Source organism: Myotis brandtii, unplaced genomic scaffold, assembly GCF_000412655.1.
Source record: "Myotis brandtii unplaced genomic scaffold, ASM41265v1 scaffold320, whole genome shotgun sequence".
In the NCBI taxonomy this organism is placed as follows: domain Eukaryota; kingdom Metazoa; phylum Chordata; class Mammalia; order Chiroptera; family Vespertilionidae; genus Myotis; species Myotis brandtii.
The window spans coordinates 30,688-48,432 of record NW_005362270.1 but is presented as its reverse complement, the minus strand read 5'-3'; the positions used below and the strand labels follow the sequence as shown (position 1 = coordinate 48,432).

General features: G+C 46.4%; 1 protein-coding gene across 3 annotated transcripts in view; it reads right to left on the bottom strand.

The window, feature by feature from the left end:
• Positions 1-330: 330 nt before the first annotated feature.
• The window catches only part of LOC102249834, a 47,961-nt gene continuing 30,546 nt past the window's right edge, over positions 331-17,745 (bottom strand). The window contains exons 5-17 of one of the 3 annotated variants that reach the window (XM_014543198.1): positions 16,907-17,037; positions 15,989-16,109; positions 14,484-14,529; positions 13,611-13,739; positions 11,041-11,111; positions 9,055-9,166; positions 6,445-6,598; positions 5,973-6,048; positions 3,529-3,610; positions 3,203-3,251; positions 2,615-2,732; positions 1,453-1,528; positions 331-404 (exon numbers count right to left, since the gene is read on the bottom strand). In XM_014543198.1, coding sequence (XP_014398684.1) covers positions 357-404; positions 1,453-1,528; positions 2,615-2,732; positions 3,203-3,251; positions 3,529-3,610; positions 5,973-6,048; positions 6,445-6,598; positions 9,055-9,166; positions 11,041-11,111; positions 13,611-13,739; positions 14,484-14,529; positions 15,989-16,109; positions 16,907-17,037 — 1,213 coding nt within the window. In that variant the 3' untranslated portion in view covers positions 331-356. Of the gene's footprint in view, positions 405-1,370; positions 1,529-2,614; positions 2,733-3,202; positions 3,252-3,528; positions 3,611-5,972; positions 6,049-6,444; positions 6,599-9,054; positions 9,167-11,040; positions 11,112-13,610; positions 13,740-14,483; positions 14,530-15,988; positions 16,110-16,906; positions 17,038-17,745 lie in introns of those variants that run through there. The other 2 variants (XM_005870620.2, XM_005870625.2) reach the window with 2 other exon arrangements.

Here is a 17,745-nt window from a genome sequence, read left to right as displayed (position 1 = left end):
TGCCTATGTATGCTGTTTCCTTCATCATGAATGGCTTTGAATAAGTAAATTAGAAAGGATTACCACTGGCCAGCACTATTGTTCCAGTTCATATTTGAACACATCTCATCCTCAGAACACAAATGCAAAATTATTGACATTCATGGATGTTTAGCAAGGTCATGCAAGGTCACATAGCTCATAATGGGTGGAGCCAAGATTTGGAACCAGAGTCTGTCTCCAGAGTCCACTCCTCAACCACAGCTCCTCACTCTATAAGCGAGTGTAGGGTTTGCCCACAAACCTGCCAATGGTGAAGAGGAAGGAATAAGATTGCTGAGACCAAAGTCCTATACTCACCATTCCCTTCTTTGCCCTCACCTGTTGTTGAGCGCCAAGGGCTTCTGCTTGTCAGCTGTGCCCATCTTGGGTTGCATGAGGTTTCCTGAACAATGAGAAATCTCCTGTGGCCGCAGCTGGTTGTGGTTACACAGAGGCTGTGGCTTCCCCATTGTCTGTTGCAACAGCGACCTGCCCCCAGCTGGGACTGCTCCGAGTTCTCCAGATAAAATTTCCCAAATGACCACTTGATCGTGGGGTCTCCTGCTGCCTATGGGATAAGTGCAAACTTTGCATATTGAATTCCTGGGCCATCCTCGAAAGGGGCCTTTCTGGCATTGGCATATTGTGCCCCCTCCCTCCCCTCACCACCCAGGGCCACTGCATGGCCATCACATTTGATTCTTACTGTTCTCCTGACACATCCTGCCCTTTCATGGCCTCCTGCCTTCATGGTGCAGTGGGGGATGCCAGCCATGCCCTCTCCTCAGCTCTACCTGTAGGCATCCCACCATCCTATCAACCTCAGCTCAAACGTCCCCTTACAGTGGAATTAACCACTCCTGCCTCTCTTCTATCACCCTGCCTCTCCTCATTACTCCTGTTTCTCTTGTGATGCTTTCACGCCCTCTGTCTGGAGTCTACTGTCCTTATATCTGTGTCTGTCAGCCCCAGCGGACCCTGCGCTTCTCATGGCAGGTCCTGTGGGGATATCTCTTTATGCTCAGTGCCTATGTATGCTGTTTCCTTCATCATGAATGGCTTTGAATAAGTAAATTAGAAAGGATTACCACTGGCCAGCACTATTGTTCCAGTTCATATTTGAACACATCTCATCCTCAGAACACAAATGCACAATTATTGACATTCATAGATGTTTAGCAAGGTCATGCAAGGTCACATAGCTCATAATGGGTGGAGCCAAGATTTGGAACCAGAGAGTCTGGCTCCATAGTCTACTCCTCAACCACAGCTCCTCACTCTATAAGCGAGTATAGAGTTTGCCCACAAACCTGCCAACGGTGAAGAGGAAGGAATAAGATTGCTGAGACCAAAGTCCTATACTCACCATTCCCTTCTTTGCCCTCACCTGTTGTTGAGCGCCAAGGGCTTCTGCTTGTCAGCTGTGCCCATCTTGGGTTGCAGGAAGAAGCTGGCAGCGATCCATACCTGCAGGATCATGAGACCCAGGACGATGGATATGGTGAGGCTGAAACACAGGGTGAGACCATCCTAGGTGGCCTTGTCCACTCTTCTCCAGCCCTTCTCAAATGCCCAGTGATAAGTGCCCAGTGAGATGCTGCCAGCCCGCCAGACCAACAGTAGCAATGAGCTCTGTGCTTTATGCCTACAGAGCATTCCACGTCCATTCTGCGGTGAGAAAATTGAGGCTCCCAAAGGGGCGATAACTTTCTCAAAGCCACATGGTCAGAGTTCTAGCTCTAGACCAGACCTTCAGGATCCAGGCATGGCAACTGGGACGAGTGGTTTAGCAGCATGGGAATCGAGGAAAGGAATGGGGCTCATGAAGGCCACGTGAGAGTGGACAGGGCAGGCTCTGCACCAGACTCATGGGCGTCTCTAGGTGAGTCTGGAAGCAAGGAGCTCAGAGCAGGGGGTGGCCAGGGAGCACCACAGCCCGTGTTTGCACCCCCTGAGCGGCAGTGTGAGCCAGTGGCTAAATGAGGCTTTGGTTTTAGATTGCCAGGCTCCCAGTCTTGCTTATCAGTGGACAAGATGCTTCACATCTCTGTACCTCTGTTTCCTCATCTGAAAAAGAGGGAGCTAAATAAGTCCCAACCTCCAAGAGTTCTTAGGAGAAAAAGCACATAGTGAATTCTCAATGTCAGCACTCACTTTTTATCTTTCATAAGGGGAAACTGAGGCTCAGAGAAGCAACCTACCCAAGTCATCTAGCTGATTTGTGGCGTTCACTGTGACGTGGGGGAGCCCTGGGTGGCACCACCGCACAGATCCCTCTCTCCTCCTACTACACTGTCCTCTCACTTCACCTCCTCTCCTCTGAACCTTCCCAGCTATCGAATGGACACATGCGTATCTGCCACAGACACCACTGGGACGGACCCCGTTGAACAACGAGAGTGGCAATATTTTGTAAACTGTAAGGTTCCTATTGCGATGTGTTGCTCTTCTGGCCCCTGCTTTGATCAGACCTAAGAGCGCAGTTCCAGGGAGTGGTGGGAGCTTAGCAGGAAAGGGGCATTTTGAGCAGCAGCTGTGAGGGCCCACCAGCTCCCAGGCCTGGGCAATGCCAGGAAGCCCACCGAGCACTTACATTCCAATGCCCAGTCCTTGGAGCATCTCCCGGCCCTGGTTGTGGATGATGGGCAACACCAGGCTGTACATGATCACCATGCCACACAGGCTCTGCACCACGTGGATACTGAGGTAGCCTGTGGGCCGAGGGAGCCGGTGGTCACTCAAGGCCCTTCGTGACCCAGTCACCTGTGTCCCTGTCTGCAGCCCTGATCCATCCTCCTGCCACCAAAGGTCCTGACACTTCTGTCTGTGCTGTTTCTTCTGCCTGGCATGCCCTCATTTTTCTTCCTGTTGACCTTCTGCTCACCCTGCCAGGTGTGGTTCAAATACCAACTCCACTAGGATGCACTCAAGCCCTGCCCAGGGTGTGGAGTCACTTCCTCCTCTGGATCACCACCGCCCTTGGCATACACACCCTGTGGGCTCGGACAGGTGGGGGTGATGATCTATATGACTGTGTGACTCTCCCTCCTTCCTGAAGGTCCCTCACAGGCAGGAGCCAGGGCTGCTCCTGCCTCACCTCTCTCCTCCCTGCCTACCCTCAGGCTCCGCAGGTGCCCAGGTAATGTGTGTTGAATTGAATGGGTCGCGTGATGGCACTTACCCCACAAAATGTAGGCTATTTGCCAGCCAGAGTACCTTGCAATGGCCGCCTGGGATTTAAAAAGAAAACGGGTCCCAGAGGGGAGAAAACCTTGATCACCTCGGACACGTGTCCAGCATCCCTGTCTCACTGGAGATTCATCCACCAACCCACTGAGGCATCTGACTGTCCTCATTTCACAGCTGAGGAACCGCATGATGAGAACCACTGTCCCATCACCCAGCAGCAGAGCGTCCTAGAACTGAGGCCTCTGGCTGCCACCCAGGGCTCCCCCACACCACGCTGCCCCTGTCCGAGGTGCAGGAGACAGGTCTCTGCAGACTTACCACACTCCCTGAGGAGGAAGGGTTATGGAACTTCAGAGGGAGAAAGTGTTTATTTCCTGCCCACAACCTCTTCACGTGCTTTCTAGAGAAAAGGCGGGAAATTAGTAATGTTCATAACCACAACTCCTCATGCATGCAGAGCTCAACAGATACAAACAGAAGGGCCTGCGGAGGGAGATGGTGGGCAGCTTAGCCTCTACTACTGACCATAGTTCATGCGATGGTTCTGATTAGCCTTAAAAATCTCAAGTTTATGCCGAAACCAGTTTGGCTCAGTGGATGGAGCGTCGGCCTGCGGACTGAAAGGGCCCAGGTTCGATTCCGGTCAAGGGCACGTACCTGGGTTGCGGGCACATCCCCAGTGGGAGATGTGCAGGAGGCAGCTGGTCGATGTTTCTCTCTCATTGATGTTTCTAACTCTCTATCTCTCTCCCTTCCTCTCTGTTAAAAAATCAATAAAATATATTTTTTAAAAAAATTTCGTTTAATACATTTTATTAAAATAATATACAGTTACCTAGTCTTCATGACGCTATTTGAGACTGTGTATGTGGCTTTTATTTTCTTCATTTTGCTCTACTTTTTGTATTTTTTCTACAGTGACTATAAATCATTTATGTAATAATACTTTAAAACAGATGAAAACAGGAAGCCATTTGTAATGATACTCCCAACTTATAACATAAAGGGAAATGAAAAGGGGGCAGCACCCCTCACAATCCCAGCACCCCAAGAAATCACTGCATGTTTTCCCAGTTGCTAGTCTTGGGCCTGGGCCTTTGCATAAAGACTAGGTTGGCAGAGTCAAGTTCATGGTCCAAATTCACATCTGGGTCCTGCTTTTTCAATAACATTCTATCTCCAGCATTTTCCAGGTGGTTTTGTCATTTCATGACCACTGAATTGGGAAAGCTTGGTATGAAATAGAGAGTGTAAACATCTTATTAATAGTTTGTATATTTATTACATGAGGAAGTGATGGTATTTGGGTTCTGTTAGGGTAAGCATTTCATTAAATCATTTTCACCTTCCTTTTTACTTTATTAGTTGCATCTACTAGAAAATTAAAAATGGCACCTATGGCTTTCACTGTGTTTCTGTCTGGCAGCCCTGGAGCAGAGTGTGCAACCAGGAATACAAACAATGTTTAGCTCAGAGGCAATACATTGAGGTCTGAATGGAAGAGTTTCTTTACACTGAATATTTTTTTGGTAACTTTAAAAAAAATAGCTTGTCTGTAAGTTGGAATAATTCCAAGAAAAATAAAAATACTGGCAAAACGCTTCCCAGGTTGTAGGGTGCTTTCTTGTCCATTATTTCCTCTGCTCCATCATCTACAACGGAAGCAGAGCCCAGATCATCACTCCTGGGTGACAGGTGTGGGAGAGGGAGCCAGCCGGGGCAGGAATGAGGCCTTCCCAGCACACGTGACTTCTCTTCCCTGTGCTCTCAGTTGCCCCCTGCCCATGTCCTTGCAGTCTGCTCTGCACAGTGGTTGTCCCTGGTCATGACCAAATGCCTCAGTGAAAATCTCCCAACGGCTTGAAGACTAAGCACGAAAGGAAGAGACATGTCCCTTCATCAGACGGCAGGGGACAACATCAGTGTCCAGTCCCCCCACAGGGCCCAGGGGGAAGTGAAGCTGTGGCCTCTTCATGCCAAGAGAGTCTTTTCTTTTGGATGCCACTAGCAAGAGACTCACCCTGTGGGCAGCCAGATGGTGAGGATGCAAAGGCAGGATATTCTGGGGTGGGGGTGGGGGTGGGGGGCAGGAAGATTGGCCCTGAGCTTCCTGTGAGTCAGTATGAGTTAGAGACTGAGACAGAAAGAGAGACAGAGAGAGGCAAAGACAAAGGCAGAGAAACAGAGAGGCCAGAGCTACCTGCATTCAACAGCTATCTGCATGCAAATGCTAGCTAGTATTGAGGGCCATCCCCTCCTCCTGCACTGACTGTGGTCCTTGAGGTTGAGGCCCCTGGTCCCCTTGACCCAATTTCCTCTGATGTCTTCTTGAGCCACATTCATCTTTTGATAGCCCAGTGCGATGAGTCCTGGAGAGGATGGGTCTGACACCCAAGAGAGTTGCCAAAGTGAACAAGAAATGTCAAGGTCTGGGGTCAGAAGACAGGATCAGCCATTACTTGCTTGGGTAAGATATTTTGTTGAGTCTCAGCTTTCTCGGCTATAAACATGGAGATGAAAGTACCCCTCAGGGCTGTGGTGAAAATGAAGATTCTAGCACAATGTCCAAATCATAGTATAGAAGCTCAAGTCAATAGTTTTGATTTGTTGTTTACTAACAATAGATGTGGTTGTCCCTGGACCTTGCACACACTCCTGGTTCCACTCCCGGTCACTGCTGGCACTGCTTGGGAATTCTTAGAAAATTCCATCAGATGCTTTCCTGGCTGGAGACACACAACAGACACCCTGAGCCCTCTTACCTGTAACAAGCCAAAATGTGGAATAGATAGCTCACACACGTGAGGAAGGCAGGAAAAATGGTAACCACCCAGACTCCTGAAACAGAACAGATGACAGGAGAGGCCTCCGAAGGTGAACTAGAAACAGTATTTTCAAAATGCAGAAACTCACATCAGAAAGGTCTGGGTAAAACATATTATACGTCCTTTAACACACTTCTTGTGTAAATACAGTTGTGCTTATATATTTCTGTTTCATTTTTAGCCACACACACACACCCTTGAAATACTTTATTTCCTGCACAGTCCTCTCCTTTGCTATTAATATTTTCAACCCATGAATAATGGGAAGAGAAAATTATGGCATATATACATTTTAGGTAGCTTCCATCCTTGTAAAACTTTATTGAACTTCTAATTGCCACTTTTGGGGAAAGGGGAGATGGTGACCCACCTCCAGTTAAATGGCAACCATGTGCAAGGCTGGTTTTACCTTTGGAGATGTTCATCAGCTCCTTCGCCTGCAGGAGGACTGGGGTCAGAGTCCCGGTCTGGTTCACGGAGGCAATGTAGCTCTCTAACTCGCCTTCAAATACATCCAGCTTGTCTCTCACATACACGAACACGCAGAACTCAATGACAATGAACTGGGGACACAGAGCAAATGCTTCAAGGTCTCACCCTACTCCAGCTTTTGCCCAGTATGTGAATAACTATGGGTCTTTGAGGTCAAAACTCTTTGAAGTTCAACACTCATCTGCAATAGACTCTGGACACTGGCTCTACTGAGGTGAATGGGATTGTGGCTTCCTTGTAGACGGGAGACACCGCAAACTCTGTTCTTCACCCCTCAGCGTACGAGACAAGGTCCCACAGGGCTCAAAGAACTCTTCAAACATTAATTAAGCCAGAGTGAGATAAATGCCTAATGTTGAATAAGGGGTGACCTTGGGGACAATTCCAGTCATATCTCATTGCTCCCCTTCTTGCATCTTAGTGATAACCAAAGTGAAGAAGGTACCATTTCCTATACACATGCCATGCTTGCTCATCCCCATCATCCTGTCATCATACCACGCTGCTCCCTCATTATACCATCCTGCTCCCATCAACTCTGGCCTTGCCATTTTTACCACTCCACTTTGACCCTGCTTTTGACCCAGTTTACCTTGAATAACTTTGACCACACGAAATGTTTTGATTCTGTGCTTAATAAAAAATTTATTGAGCCTTGACCAGTTTGACTCAGTCATTAGAGTGTTAGACCGTGGACCAAAGGGTTCAATTCCTGGTCAAGGGCATATAGCTGGGTTACAGGTTCAATTCCTGGCCCCAGTAGGAGTACAGGCGGGAGTTAACCAATCAATGTGTCTCTCCACACTGATATTTCTTTCTCTCTCCCACTCCCTTCCACTCTCTCTAAAAAAAATCAATGGAAAAAATATCCTCAGGTGAGGATTAACAACAAAGAAAGTGTAAAGGTGTGTGTGTGTGTGTGTGTGTGTGTGTGTATGTGTGTTGAGAAAGCAAAGTTAAATAATAGCCAAATGAAATAAGACATTTCAATTTTTGACCCTTTAAAATAATATAGTACATCAAGTTTATCCACTTTTATTTTTAATTCAAAAATTATTTGTCAATTATTTTATATTTAAATGACATAATTTTTATTTGGTTAAGTAACAGTGTAGCATAAAAGACCTCAATGAAGCTATTTTCTTTAGCTCTGCTGAAATAAATGTCTCGTAGAACTCACCAGTGAGCCCATCTGGGCCTGGTGCTTTCTTTTTTAAAGGTCATTACTCATTGATTCAAAGTCTTTTAATAGCTTTAGGCCTATTCAGATCGTCCACTTCTTCTTGTTTAAGTTGTGGCAGATTGTATCTTTCAAGGAATTTGTCCACTTCACCTAGGTTATCAAATTTGGGGGCACAGAATTGTTCATACTACTCCTTTATTGTTCTTTTAAGCCCATGGAATCTGTAATGATGTTCCCTCTTACATTTCTAACGTGTCCTCTCTCTGTTTTTGTGTCTGGCTAGCGGCTTGTTGATTTTATTGTTTCAAAGACCTAGCTTTTGGTTTCATTGATTTTCTTTATTAATTTCCTATTTGCAATTTCACAGGTTTCTGCTGTAATTTTTATTATATCTATCCAGCATATTTTGTATTTAATTTGCTCTTCCTTTTTAGATTCCTAAGGTAGGAGCTTAGAGATTGATGTAGATCTTTGTTCATTTCTAATATATACATTCAACGTTATAAATTTCCCTCTAAGCACTGCTTTTGCTGCCCTGCCCCTACACACACATTTTTGATAAGTGTGTTTTCGTTTTCACTTAGTTCATTTCATTTTTTAGTTTATTTTTAACTTCTCTTGAGATATTTTTTCTTTGATCCATAGTTACTTGGAAGTATGTTGTTTAATTTCCACTATTTTGGGATTTTCCAGTTATCTTTCTGTTATTTATTTCTAGTTTAATTCCACTGTGGTCTGAAAGTAGACACTGTGTAATTTATATTCTTTTAAATTTTTTAAGGTGTTTTATGGTCCAAAATTTGGTCTGTCTTGGTGAATTTTCCATGTAGTCTTGAGAAAAATGTGTGTTCTACTATTGTTAAGTAGTTGATGAATGTCCAAAATTCCAATTGATTGTTGGTGTCCATTAGAGTTCAGATTTCCCTACCTCAGCACTGATTCCCATGGGGTTTCTGCTCCATTCTGTTGTGATTCTCTATATGTACCTGTCTGTCTCTTCAACTTAGGGGCAATGATTTACCCCATAACCTCACTTCTCCTATGAAATAATAAAGGGTCTAAGAAGAGTTGTTGATTTTTTTTTCAGTTGGTTTAGGTTTTCATTTGTTGTTAGGATGGAATGGCATTTCGCAAGCTCTTTACATGTGGAATTAGCAAGTAAAGTCTCCATAAATAATTTGATTATATTTATTAGTAATGTTCACCACATGGGTAAAAGTGTCCTTGGAGTCAAAACTGTTTAATCTACAGAGATGAAATTTTGAGCCAGCTTTTTAAGAACAGCTCCTCTCCCAGCCCCACCCCATTTGCAAAGTAGAAAAGAATGTGCTCGGATCTACTTACGAGATACAGGCAGATGGAAGCCAACACGGTGGTTCCGATCATTCTGCTTGGGAACTGAAAGCAGGGGTCCCACTCGTATATCCTGCTTTGAAACCAAGACTTTTTTCTCTCTCTGTTAATGAGCAAACACCAAGAAAAGACAGGTTGTGGTTGGTAAACAAATGCCTAATTCTTCTAAAAATAACCTCGTTACCCCTCTTCATCTTAGATTTCAGTGAAGAGCAAAAACACTGGTAGATTCTACAGTTTCTATTCTCCCCTTATTCTTAAGAACAGAGACTGGGTTCTGTCTGGTGTAGCAATTCACCAAACTGAAAGGCTAGAGTTTCTGACCTCTCTTACCTGTAAGAGTGACCAAGACTAAGTACAGGGCAATTAGTGACCAGAGGGGTGGTGTGGGACTTTGGGGAGGGTGGTTAGATAGAAACAACACTGCAGAAGGGGCCCCATAGCCTTTCCTTCTTTTCTCCTGCCTGCCATCTGAAATGCTGGCATAGTAGCTGATCCAGACTGGAGTCCCGAATCGACCGTGGACCATGGACAACCTTCATGATGGAAATCACTAAAATATTGAAGCAGGAAAACAGATGATCTTGGTGCCATAGTGAGCAGCAGTCCAGGATCAATATGGACTGCAACCTCCAGAATTCTTTTAAATACATATATTTTTATTGATTTCAGAGAGGAATAGAGAGGGAGAGATAGAAACATCAATGATGAGAGAGAATCACTGATCGGCTGCCTACTGCATGCCCCCTACTGGGGATTGAGCCCCAATCCCGGCATGTGCCCTTGACCGGAATTGAACCCGGGATCCTTCAGTCCGCAGGACCCTTCTATCCACTGAGCCAAACTGGCTAGGGCCAGAACTCTTTTATATGAGAAATAAATCTCTCTCATTTGTGCCACTATTATTTTGTACTAGAGACCCAGTGCACAAGAATCATGCACTGGGGGGCAGGGGGAGCCCAGCCCGTACCCTCTCACAGTCCAGGAGCCCTTGGGGGATGTCCGACTGACGGCTTAGGCCCACTCTGGCTCTGGCTGAGTGGCGATCCCCCTGTGGGAGTGCAGTGACCACCAGGGGGCAGCTCCTGCGATGAGTGTCTACCCCTTGGTGGTCAGTGAGCATCATAGCGACCAGTCGTTCCGCTGTTCAGTTGATTTGCATATTAGCCTTTTATTACATAGGATTATTTGCTACATATAGCCAAGTGTAATTCTAATGCAAGTACTAGTTTTGCCACTGTGTGAGCTTAGATTAGACATGTCCCTTCTCTGAGGCATATTCTCTTGTACGCAGTGGCAGGGGTAAGGTGACCACTATGATCACTGAAGATCATGTACTTTTGCCTGGCCAAGAGCTATATCCTCTGTTATTGGTAATGGCATACGAGTTTTTCTCTGAGAATCTACTCCTTTCCCACCATCAGTCCTAAATGGGCAAGTGCAGCTGAACCACTTCCTGGGTCCAGTGGTAAACATGTGACCCAGCCTTTACAATCACTTTAGTCCAATCCCCCAGCCACAGTAACTGGTCCTGGAATGGCATTTGGTCCAATCTGACCCAATAAAACACATGCATGGGACTTTGGTTTGAATTATTAGATAGGAAAAATTCTCTTTCCTGTGAGCTTAAACCAGGAGGGTATAAGCTTAGAGATTCTGGGGGCCACCTTGGGGAGGAAGCCCATCTAACCAGAAAGCTAAGTCAGATAAAAGCAGAGTTAAGAGGGGATGAGGGACAGAGGCCTAGTTCTGCTGGATCCACCTAAGCTTGAAACTGACTACCACTAGACTTTTAAATTATGTAAAGCCACACGTTTCCCTTTTCTCATTAATCCCATTTGAGTTGAGTTTCTGTCATTAGCAAACAAGAGCCCTGACTAATACAGAAGACTTCCTGTCATCTTAGGGTCTCATGCTGTCAGGGCTCGTCCCTGTTGGTGGGAACACCAGTGGTGAATGAGTCAAACCATGGCTTACTGCAGGGGGGGCTTCCGCAGGAGCTGCTTGACATGCTCTGCCTGATGAATTTCCAGAAACGGCTTTTCTTCCTGTGAGAAAAGAGAGAGGGATATGCTTTGGCTCACAAATTCCTGTTGGAGTGTTGGTCTCTTTGAGGGCTATCACCACAGAGGGTAGGAATTTGGGTACCACTTGCTCTTTTGGATTCAGCCATTCCCAGACACCTGTTACTTAATGAAGTGAAGAGCAGGGTCCCGTCTCCTGTTTACCAAGCACTTGCTTTCATGAAGTGCCGGCGGTCTGGCTCCCCTGCCTCCTCTGCTTACTGACTGCACCAGTCACTGCTCTGGGAAGTCTTTCTTCTCTTTGAGATTTGGTGATTTCCCATCATAGTTCAAAACACGGTTTAAAATCCCATTGTTTTTACTTATTATAAATAGAAAGAGTTTCTTTCACTCATTTCTTATTCTGCAGTATTTTTAAAAAAACCCACTTTACTGATATGTTTTAAAATGTTTTCTCTGCCTGTCTGGTGTGGCTCAGTGGTTGAAAGTTGACCTATGAACCAGGAAGTCACGGTTTGATTCCCAGTCAGGGTAGATGCTGGGGTTATGGGCTTGATCCCAGCAGGGGCCTGCAGGAGGCAGCCAATCAATGATTCTCTCTCATCATTAAAGTTTCGATCTCCCTTCCTCTCTGAAATCAATAATAACAATAATAATTTTTTCTCCAAGTGTAATTAGCTTTTCACAGTACTCATCTATTCTGCTATATATGTTGAATATATACATTTTACATGCTATGAGATGAAATCTTAAATAATGCAGATATTAGGTAGAGTACAGAGGATCTGGTTAGAATTTTGACTGGTGAGTGACATCAATGAGATGGAGGAATAAGGGGTTCCAGCCCTCAGGCCACTCTGATACACCTATTTTGACAAATACCCACAGATGAGAGTAATTTTGTAGAAGCCCATGAGTGTACCGGAGAGGTTCCAGAACTCCAGTCAAGCAAAAACTCTGAGAAGAAATGCACTGAAGAGGGTAAGAAGAACATTTTCACTTTACCAGTGTCACCCATCCTCAAGGTGGCGCAGGTCAGTGCATAGAGAGATCCCCACCTTGGCCTGAAAATTCTCCCATGAGGGAAAGAGTAAAGGTGTAGAGCTTTTCTATGCAATTAAAGTAAGTTGTTATCAACTTAAAATAAACTGTTATAAGATGTTTTATATACGCCGTATAGTAATCACAAAGAAAAACCTGTTTTATACAAACAAATGATAAAGAGAAAGGAATCAAAGCATACCACAACAAAAAGACCCACACACATCACATCACAAAAAAAGCAAGAAATGAGGACTTACAAAACAGTCAGAAAACTAACAAAATGACAACTTTAAGTCCTTACCTACCAATTTCTTTAAATGTAAATGGATTCAATTCTCCAAGTCAAAAGACACAGAGTGGCTGAATGAACTAAAAAAACAACAACACCTCACACAAACATATGCTACCTTATAGGGGACTCACTTTAGCTTTAAGGACACACACGGGCTGAGAGTAAGGGATTGGAAAAAGATAGTTCATACAAATGGTAACCAAAACAGAGGAGAGGTGGCTATATTTATATGAGACGAAACAGACTTTAAGTCAAAACTGCCACAAGAGACAAAAAAATCATTATATAATAATAAAGCGGTCAATTCCTCAAGAGAATATAACAATTGTAAAGATATATGCACCCAACATCACGGCACCTAAGTATATAAAGTCATTATTAATAAAACTGAAGCGATAAATATACAGCAACTTAATAATAGTAGGAAACCTCAACACCCAGCTTTCAACAATAGATAGATAACCCAGAAAGAAAATCAATAAGGAAACAGCTTACTGGAACAGCACTATAGGTCAAAAAGACCAAATAAACATACACAGAACATTCCGTCCAAGAGCAGCAGAAGATATGTTCTTCTCAAGAGCACCGGGCCCATCCTCCAGGATACGTCACACGTTAGGCCACAAAACAAGCCTTCACAAGTTCAAGTATCAAGTACCTTTTCTGACCACAACGACATAAAGCGAGATATCAGTAACAGGAAGAAAACCGGAAAACTCACAAATATGTAGAAGTTAAACAATACATCCCTGAACAACCAACAACCAATGGGTCAAAGAAAAAAATCAAAAAGGGGAAATCAAAAAATATCTTAAAAACAAATGAAAATGGAACTACAACAGACCACCACTTATGGGATGCAGCAAAAGCAGTTCTAAGAGGGACGTTTATAGTGGTAAACGTCTACACTAGCAAAAAGAAAGGTCTCAAACAAACAGCCTAACTCTATACCTGAAGGAATCAGAAAAAGAACAGTGGTTAAGAAAAAGCCTCGACAACCAAACGGTCTGGGTTGCTTTTCTGGCTCTGCCACAGACTGGGATACGTGATCCTGGGCAACACATGTACTTCTTTGGGCCCAAGCTGCCTGCTACAGAACGGGCGGAGGGGTAATAGCACCTCCCGCACGGACTGTTGTGGAGACCAAACCTGTCAGGACGCGCGCAGTGCTTATACTTAGTACTCACCGTCTGCAGCTCCCAGCCCAGGTGGACCCTCAGAGACTTGACGAACATGTACAGGAAGCGGCCCAGCAGGAAGGACAGGCACAGCAGCGAGGGCCAGTAGAACATGACGGTCTGATACCTCCCCAAAAACTGCAACGAAGCAGACCACTGGTCACTGGATCTAGATGGGGCAGAGCCAGGCCCCTGATGAAGCTGTGGACAGGAGCCTGCCTGCCCCAGCCTGCTCCCACCAAAGCCCACTCCCAAAGCTTGGATTCCTGCTCCTCCAGCCCCACATCATTGGAAAGAGCAGGGGACTTGGAGTCCAGCAGCCCTGGATATGAGTCCAACACCCCCATTTCACTTTATACAAAGGGATTTGTTCAGATGAGGTGTGAAATGCTCCTTTTGGAAAATATAAGAGAAGGAGAGGGAAAGTAAGGGCGGGGGGCGGGGGAGAGAGAGAGAGAGAGAGAGAGAGAGAGAGAGAGAGAGGTCTTGCTCCTTTTCCTGGGGTATGGGACTAAACAGATGAACAGCTGTATCAGTCTCCCATTAATAGACAGGGAAACTGAGGCTACGTGAAGGAGTATAAAGAAATGAGCCCCTGATTCATCCATTCCTGGTCTCAGTGCCCAGATCTGCTGCATCTTAAGAGTTACTCCATATCCTTCAGATTCCTCACCTATAAAACAGGTTTGTTGAGAGCTTCCCCACCTTGAGGGGCTGCTATGGGCATTGACTGAGAGAATATCTCTCTGAAGTAGTACCTTGATGAACATAAGATACTATACAATGGAAGCAGCACGAATGGTTCCAACTCCCTTTTGTACACAGGAGAAATTGGAGGCCCATAGAATGACAGAAGCTTGTTCAAAGTCACACAGGACTCACCTGCCCATGGGGACACTGTGTGATGTGAAGAATGGTGACAGCAAACCTGCCAGAGAGAAGCAGGACTTGGGGTACTTCCAGCCCCTGTGACAACAGCCCAGATCGCCCCGGCCTGAAGTTACCTCCTTGACAGGGCTGGTTTCCAGGCCTCCGTGTATGCCCCACCCAGATCAGGCACCCTGCTTGTGCCTAAGAACATGCAACAAAATTCATTTAATGCCCTCAACTCGGACACAATCCCAGAATCCACAGCAGCAGAGCAGGAAGACCCTGAGCGGTCCCCCCATCCCTCCCCTTCACTCAGGTAGGGAAACTGAAGCCCAGAGATGGGAGGGGATTTGTCCAGAGTCACACCAGAGCCAGGACCAAGACCCAGGTCTCCTGACTCTGGGGCTGAGGCTCTGTCTGCCTGTAAACACCGCCCTGAGGAATGAGCCTCAAAGCTTTGCTCCTGCTGCACACACATTCCTGGTCATGTCCAAGCTTGGGTCTTCCTCCCATGGTGTCCAAGCTGCGGCGTGACTCCTGCCACCCTGTCCTCTCCTGGTCAAAGAGTCTGTCATAGGCTGAGACGTTACTCCTCAGCTAACACTGAATATCCTCTCTTGTAATTTTTTTTAAAAGCAAGCCACTTATACACTCTGGAATTGCAGCCACTGGCGTGCCAGTCACTTGTCAGCCCCCTGCATGCTTCAGACACTGGGCCTGGAACCCCTGCCCTCAAAATGCTATGAGGGAGGCAGGCCCCATAAGGAGAAGTGGACAAGGAAATGAGCCTAGCAGGACTAGAGAGTGGAATTGCCCAGGGGATGATTCAATGAGCAAACATTCCCTGGGGCCAGGTCTGCTGGTCCAGTGCCGAGGGCACAGAGCTGACAGAAGGGTCAGGAAGCTCCCACTGTGGTGGCAACAGTCCACAAAGGATGAGCACATGTCCCTCCCTGGGCCGGGTGGGGGAAGATAATCCTCCCGGGGAAGAGAAACACGGAGACAAGGCGGCCAGAACACGTGGTCACGAGGGGCTTGTCTCGTTTTCCAGTATGTTCCCTGGCTCGTCCAGTTTGCTAAATGAGTAAGAGGATGATGAAGGAATGCAGGTGTACTGTATGACCTGCATACATGCCAGAGACTGGTTAGGGGGTAGGAGAGAGACAGGAGAGAGACTGAGGCACATGCACTTTCTCCAGGGAAGCCACAGCTCAGGGAAGCAGCATCCACAGGAGACTCCTGCTGCCAGCAGTGGGACCCTCGCAGTTTATGGAAATGAATTTTTCTACATCTCTGAATACTGGGAATGTGTGAATCATGAATGGCTGCTTGCGAAGCAGACAGAATGCTGGCCTGACAGTGAGACTGTGGACCAGTCATTCCACCTGCCCTGGGCCTAAGTTCTGAGCAAAGGTACACTCCCAAGGAGAGCTCTGAGGTCACCGCCAGCCCTTTGTCCAGGGTTCAGCAACGGCCTAAGGAATTGTGGGAGGGCAGGCAGGCAGAGTCTGTCTTACCAGATCAGAGAGTAGAGGAAGCCCAGGATGGAGCTGACCAGCTGGAACTCCGATGAGAGGCAGGCAAAGAAGGGGAAGTGGGACAGGCCGACTTCGAAGCCTCCAATCAGAAGCACAAAGGCTGGGAAAGACAGGGCCAGAGATGCTGTGAGTGCCTCTTCTCACGGGCTCAGGGGAGCCCCAGGGAAGCTAAGGGCTTTGTGCTGACTTGCCATCATGGACCTCAGGACCCAAGGAGATGAGTGGAGGAGCCCCAGCTCAGCACAAGGAGGAATGCAGGAATGTCTTTCATTCATTCATGCAACAGACCCTCCTGGTACCTCTTCCACGCCAGGCACTGGGCTAACTGTTGAGATGAAGAAGACTTGCTCCCTACCCTTGATTAGCTCACAGTAAAGTGGGTGGAAACAGACCACATCAACGAACAAACAAGAATCACCGAGAGAAAACTGGTTGGACAGAGAGGTTTGAAAGTTGTCATATTAGGGATGGTTGAACCTGTAGATTAAAGTTGCCACTTCAGGGGGAGCATGAGGCATGGAGAATGAAGAGGCCCCAGACCAACGGCCAAAGATGATCTGCTCTTTGAGGAAGTATCTGAGGGCCTATTGATAGTAAGAAGGCAGCCATGACTATGGCTCAGGAGAGATTTTCAGGGTGGGTGGTGGTGAACCTACTTTCTGAGCCTTTGCTCCACTCTGTCTAAAGAACCTCTGCCTCTAACTAGGAGAACGCCCCCCACACAAGCTTTGAGACTCTGTGGGCTAGGCACTGATGTCAGACAAGTAACAGGCTGGGAAGAACACTGAGGTCCCTCACAGAGCTTACCCTCTGACCCCAGAGAACCCCTGCATGCTGTCTCTGAGAGCAAGAATGTCCATGGTTAAACTCCCAGCAGCTATGAGGCGGCCCTGGTACCTTGGGCCCACTGCGGGATCTGCAGGAGCTGGGAGCCTTCTGAGAACAAGAACATGACCTTATTGGCTGTGGCTCCGAAGGCAATTCCGTAGGACCATCGGTTACTAAAGGTGCCCACGAAGTCCAGAGGTCTGTGAACAAGAGAAACAGTTCATGAGGCCAGAAGGTGGCTCCGAGACATCCCACATTTCATCTCCAAAGTCCCAATCCCACCTTGAAGATGAATGATTGGGGAGTGAACTATTCATTTCAGATGACATTTTCTTAAGCCCTCTGTGCCAATTCTGGGGCTAGGCAGGGATTCAGGGTACTGAAGTGAGGAAGACAAAATTCTTTAAAATAAATTTTTTATTGTTGACAGTACTATTACAGATGTCTCCTATTTCTCCCCCTTCTACCCCTTCCGCCCAGCCTCTAACATCGCCTTCACCACACTATTGTCTGTGTCCATGGGCTATGCATGTAAGTATATAAGTTCTTTGGTTTATCTCAGGAAGACAAAATTTCTTCCCTTATCTAGGAGGAGACAAGCAAGGATACCAGTAGCCATGACAACAAGCAAAATGGGATGAGTTTCATCTATGGGAACACAGGTAGTATGACTCAAGAGACCAAAGCAAGGAGTATGTCCCAGACAGGCGTGGGAGAGGCTGCCCGGCATCCAGCCAAGGTCTATGAAAGTTCTTCTTCTCAGTGTCCCTGGGAAGGTCTGGGTATCATTGGCTGTGCTAGTTCTACGTGATCACGCCTTTCCTAGCTACAGCTGATTGGACTATGGGTGACCACCTGCCTTTAGATGGGCCAATCAGACGTCTGGTCTTAAATTTCAGATTTGTGGC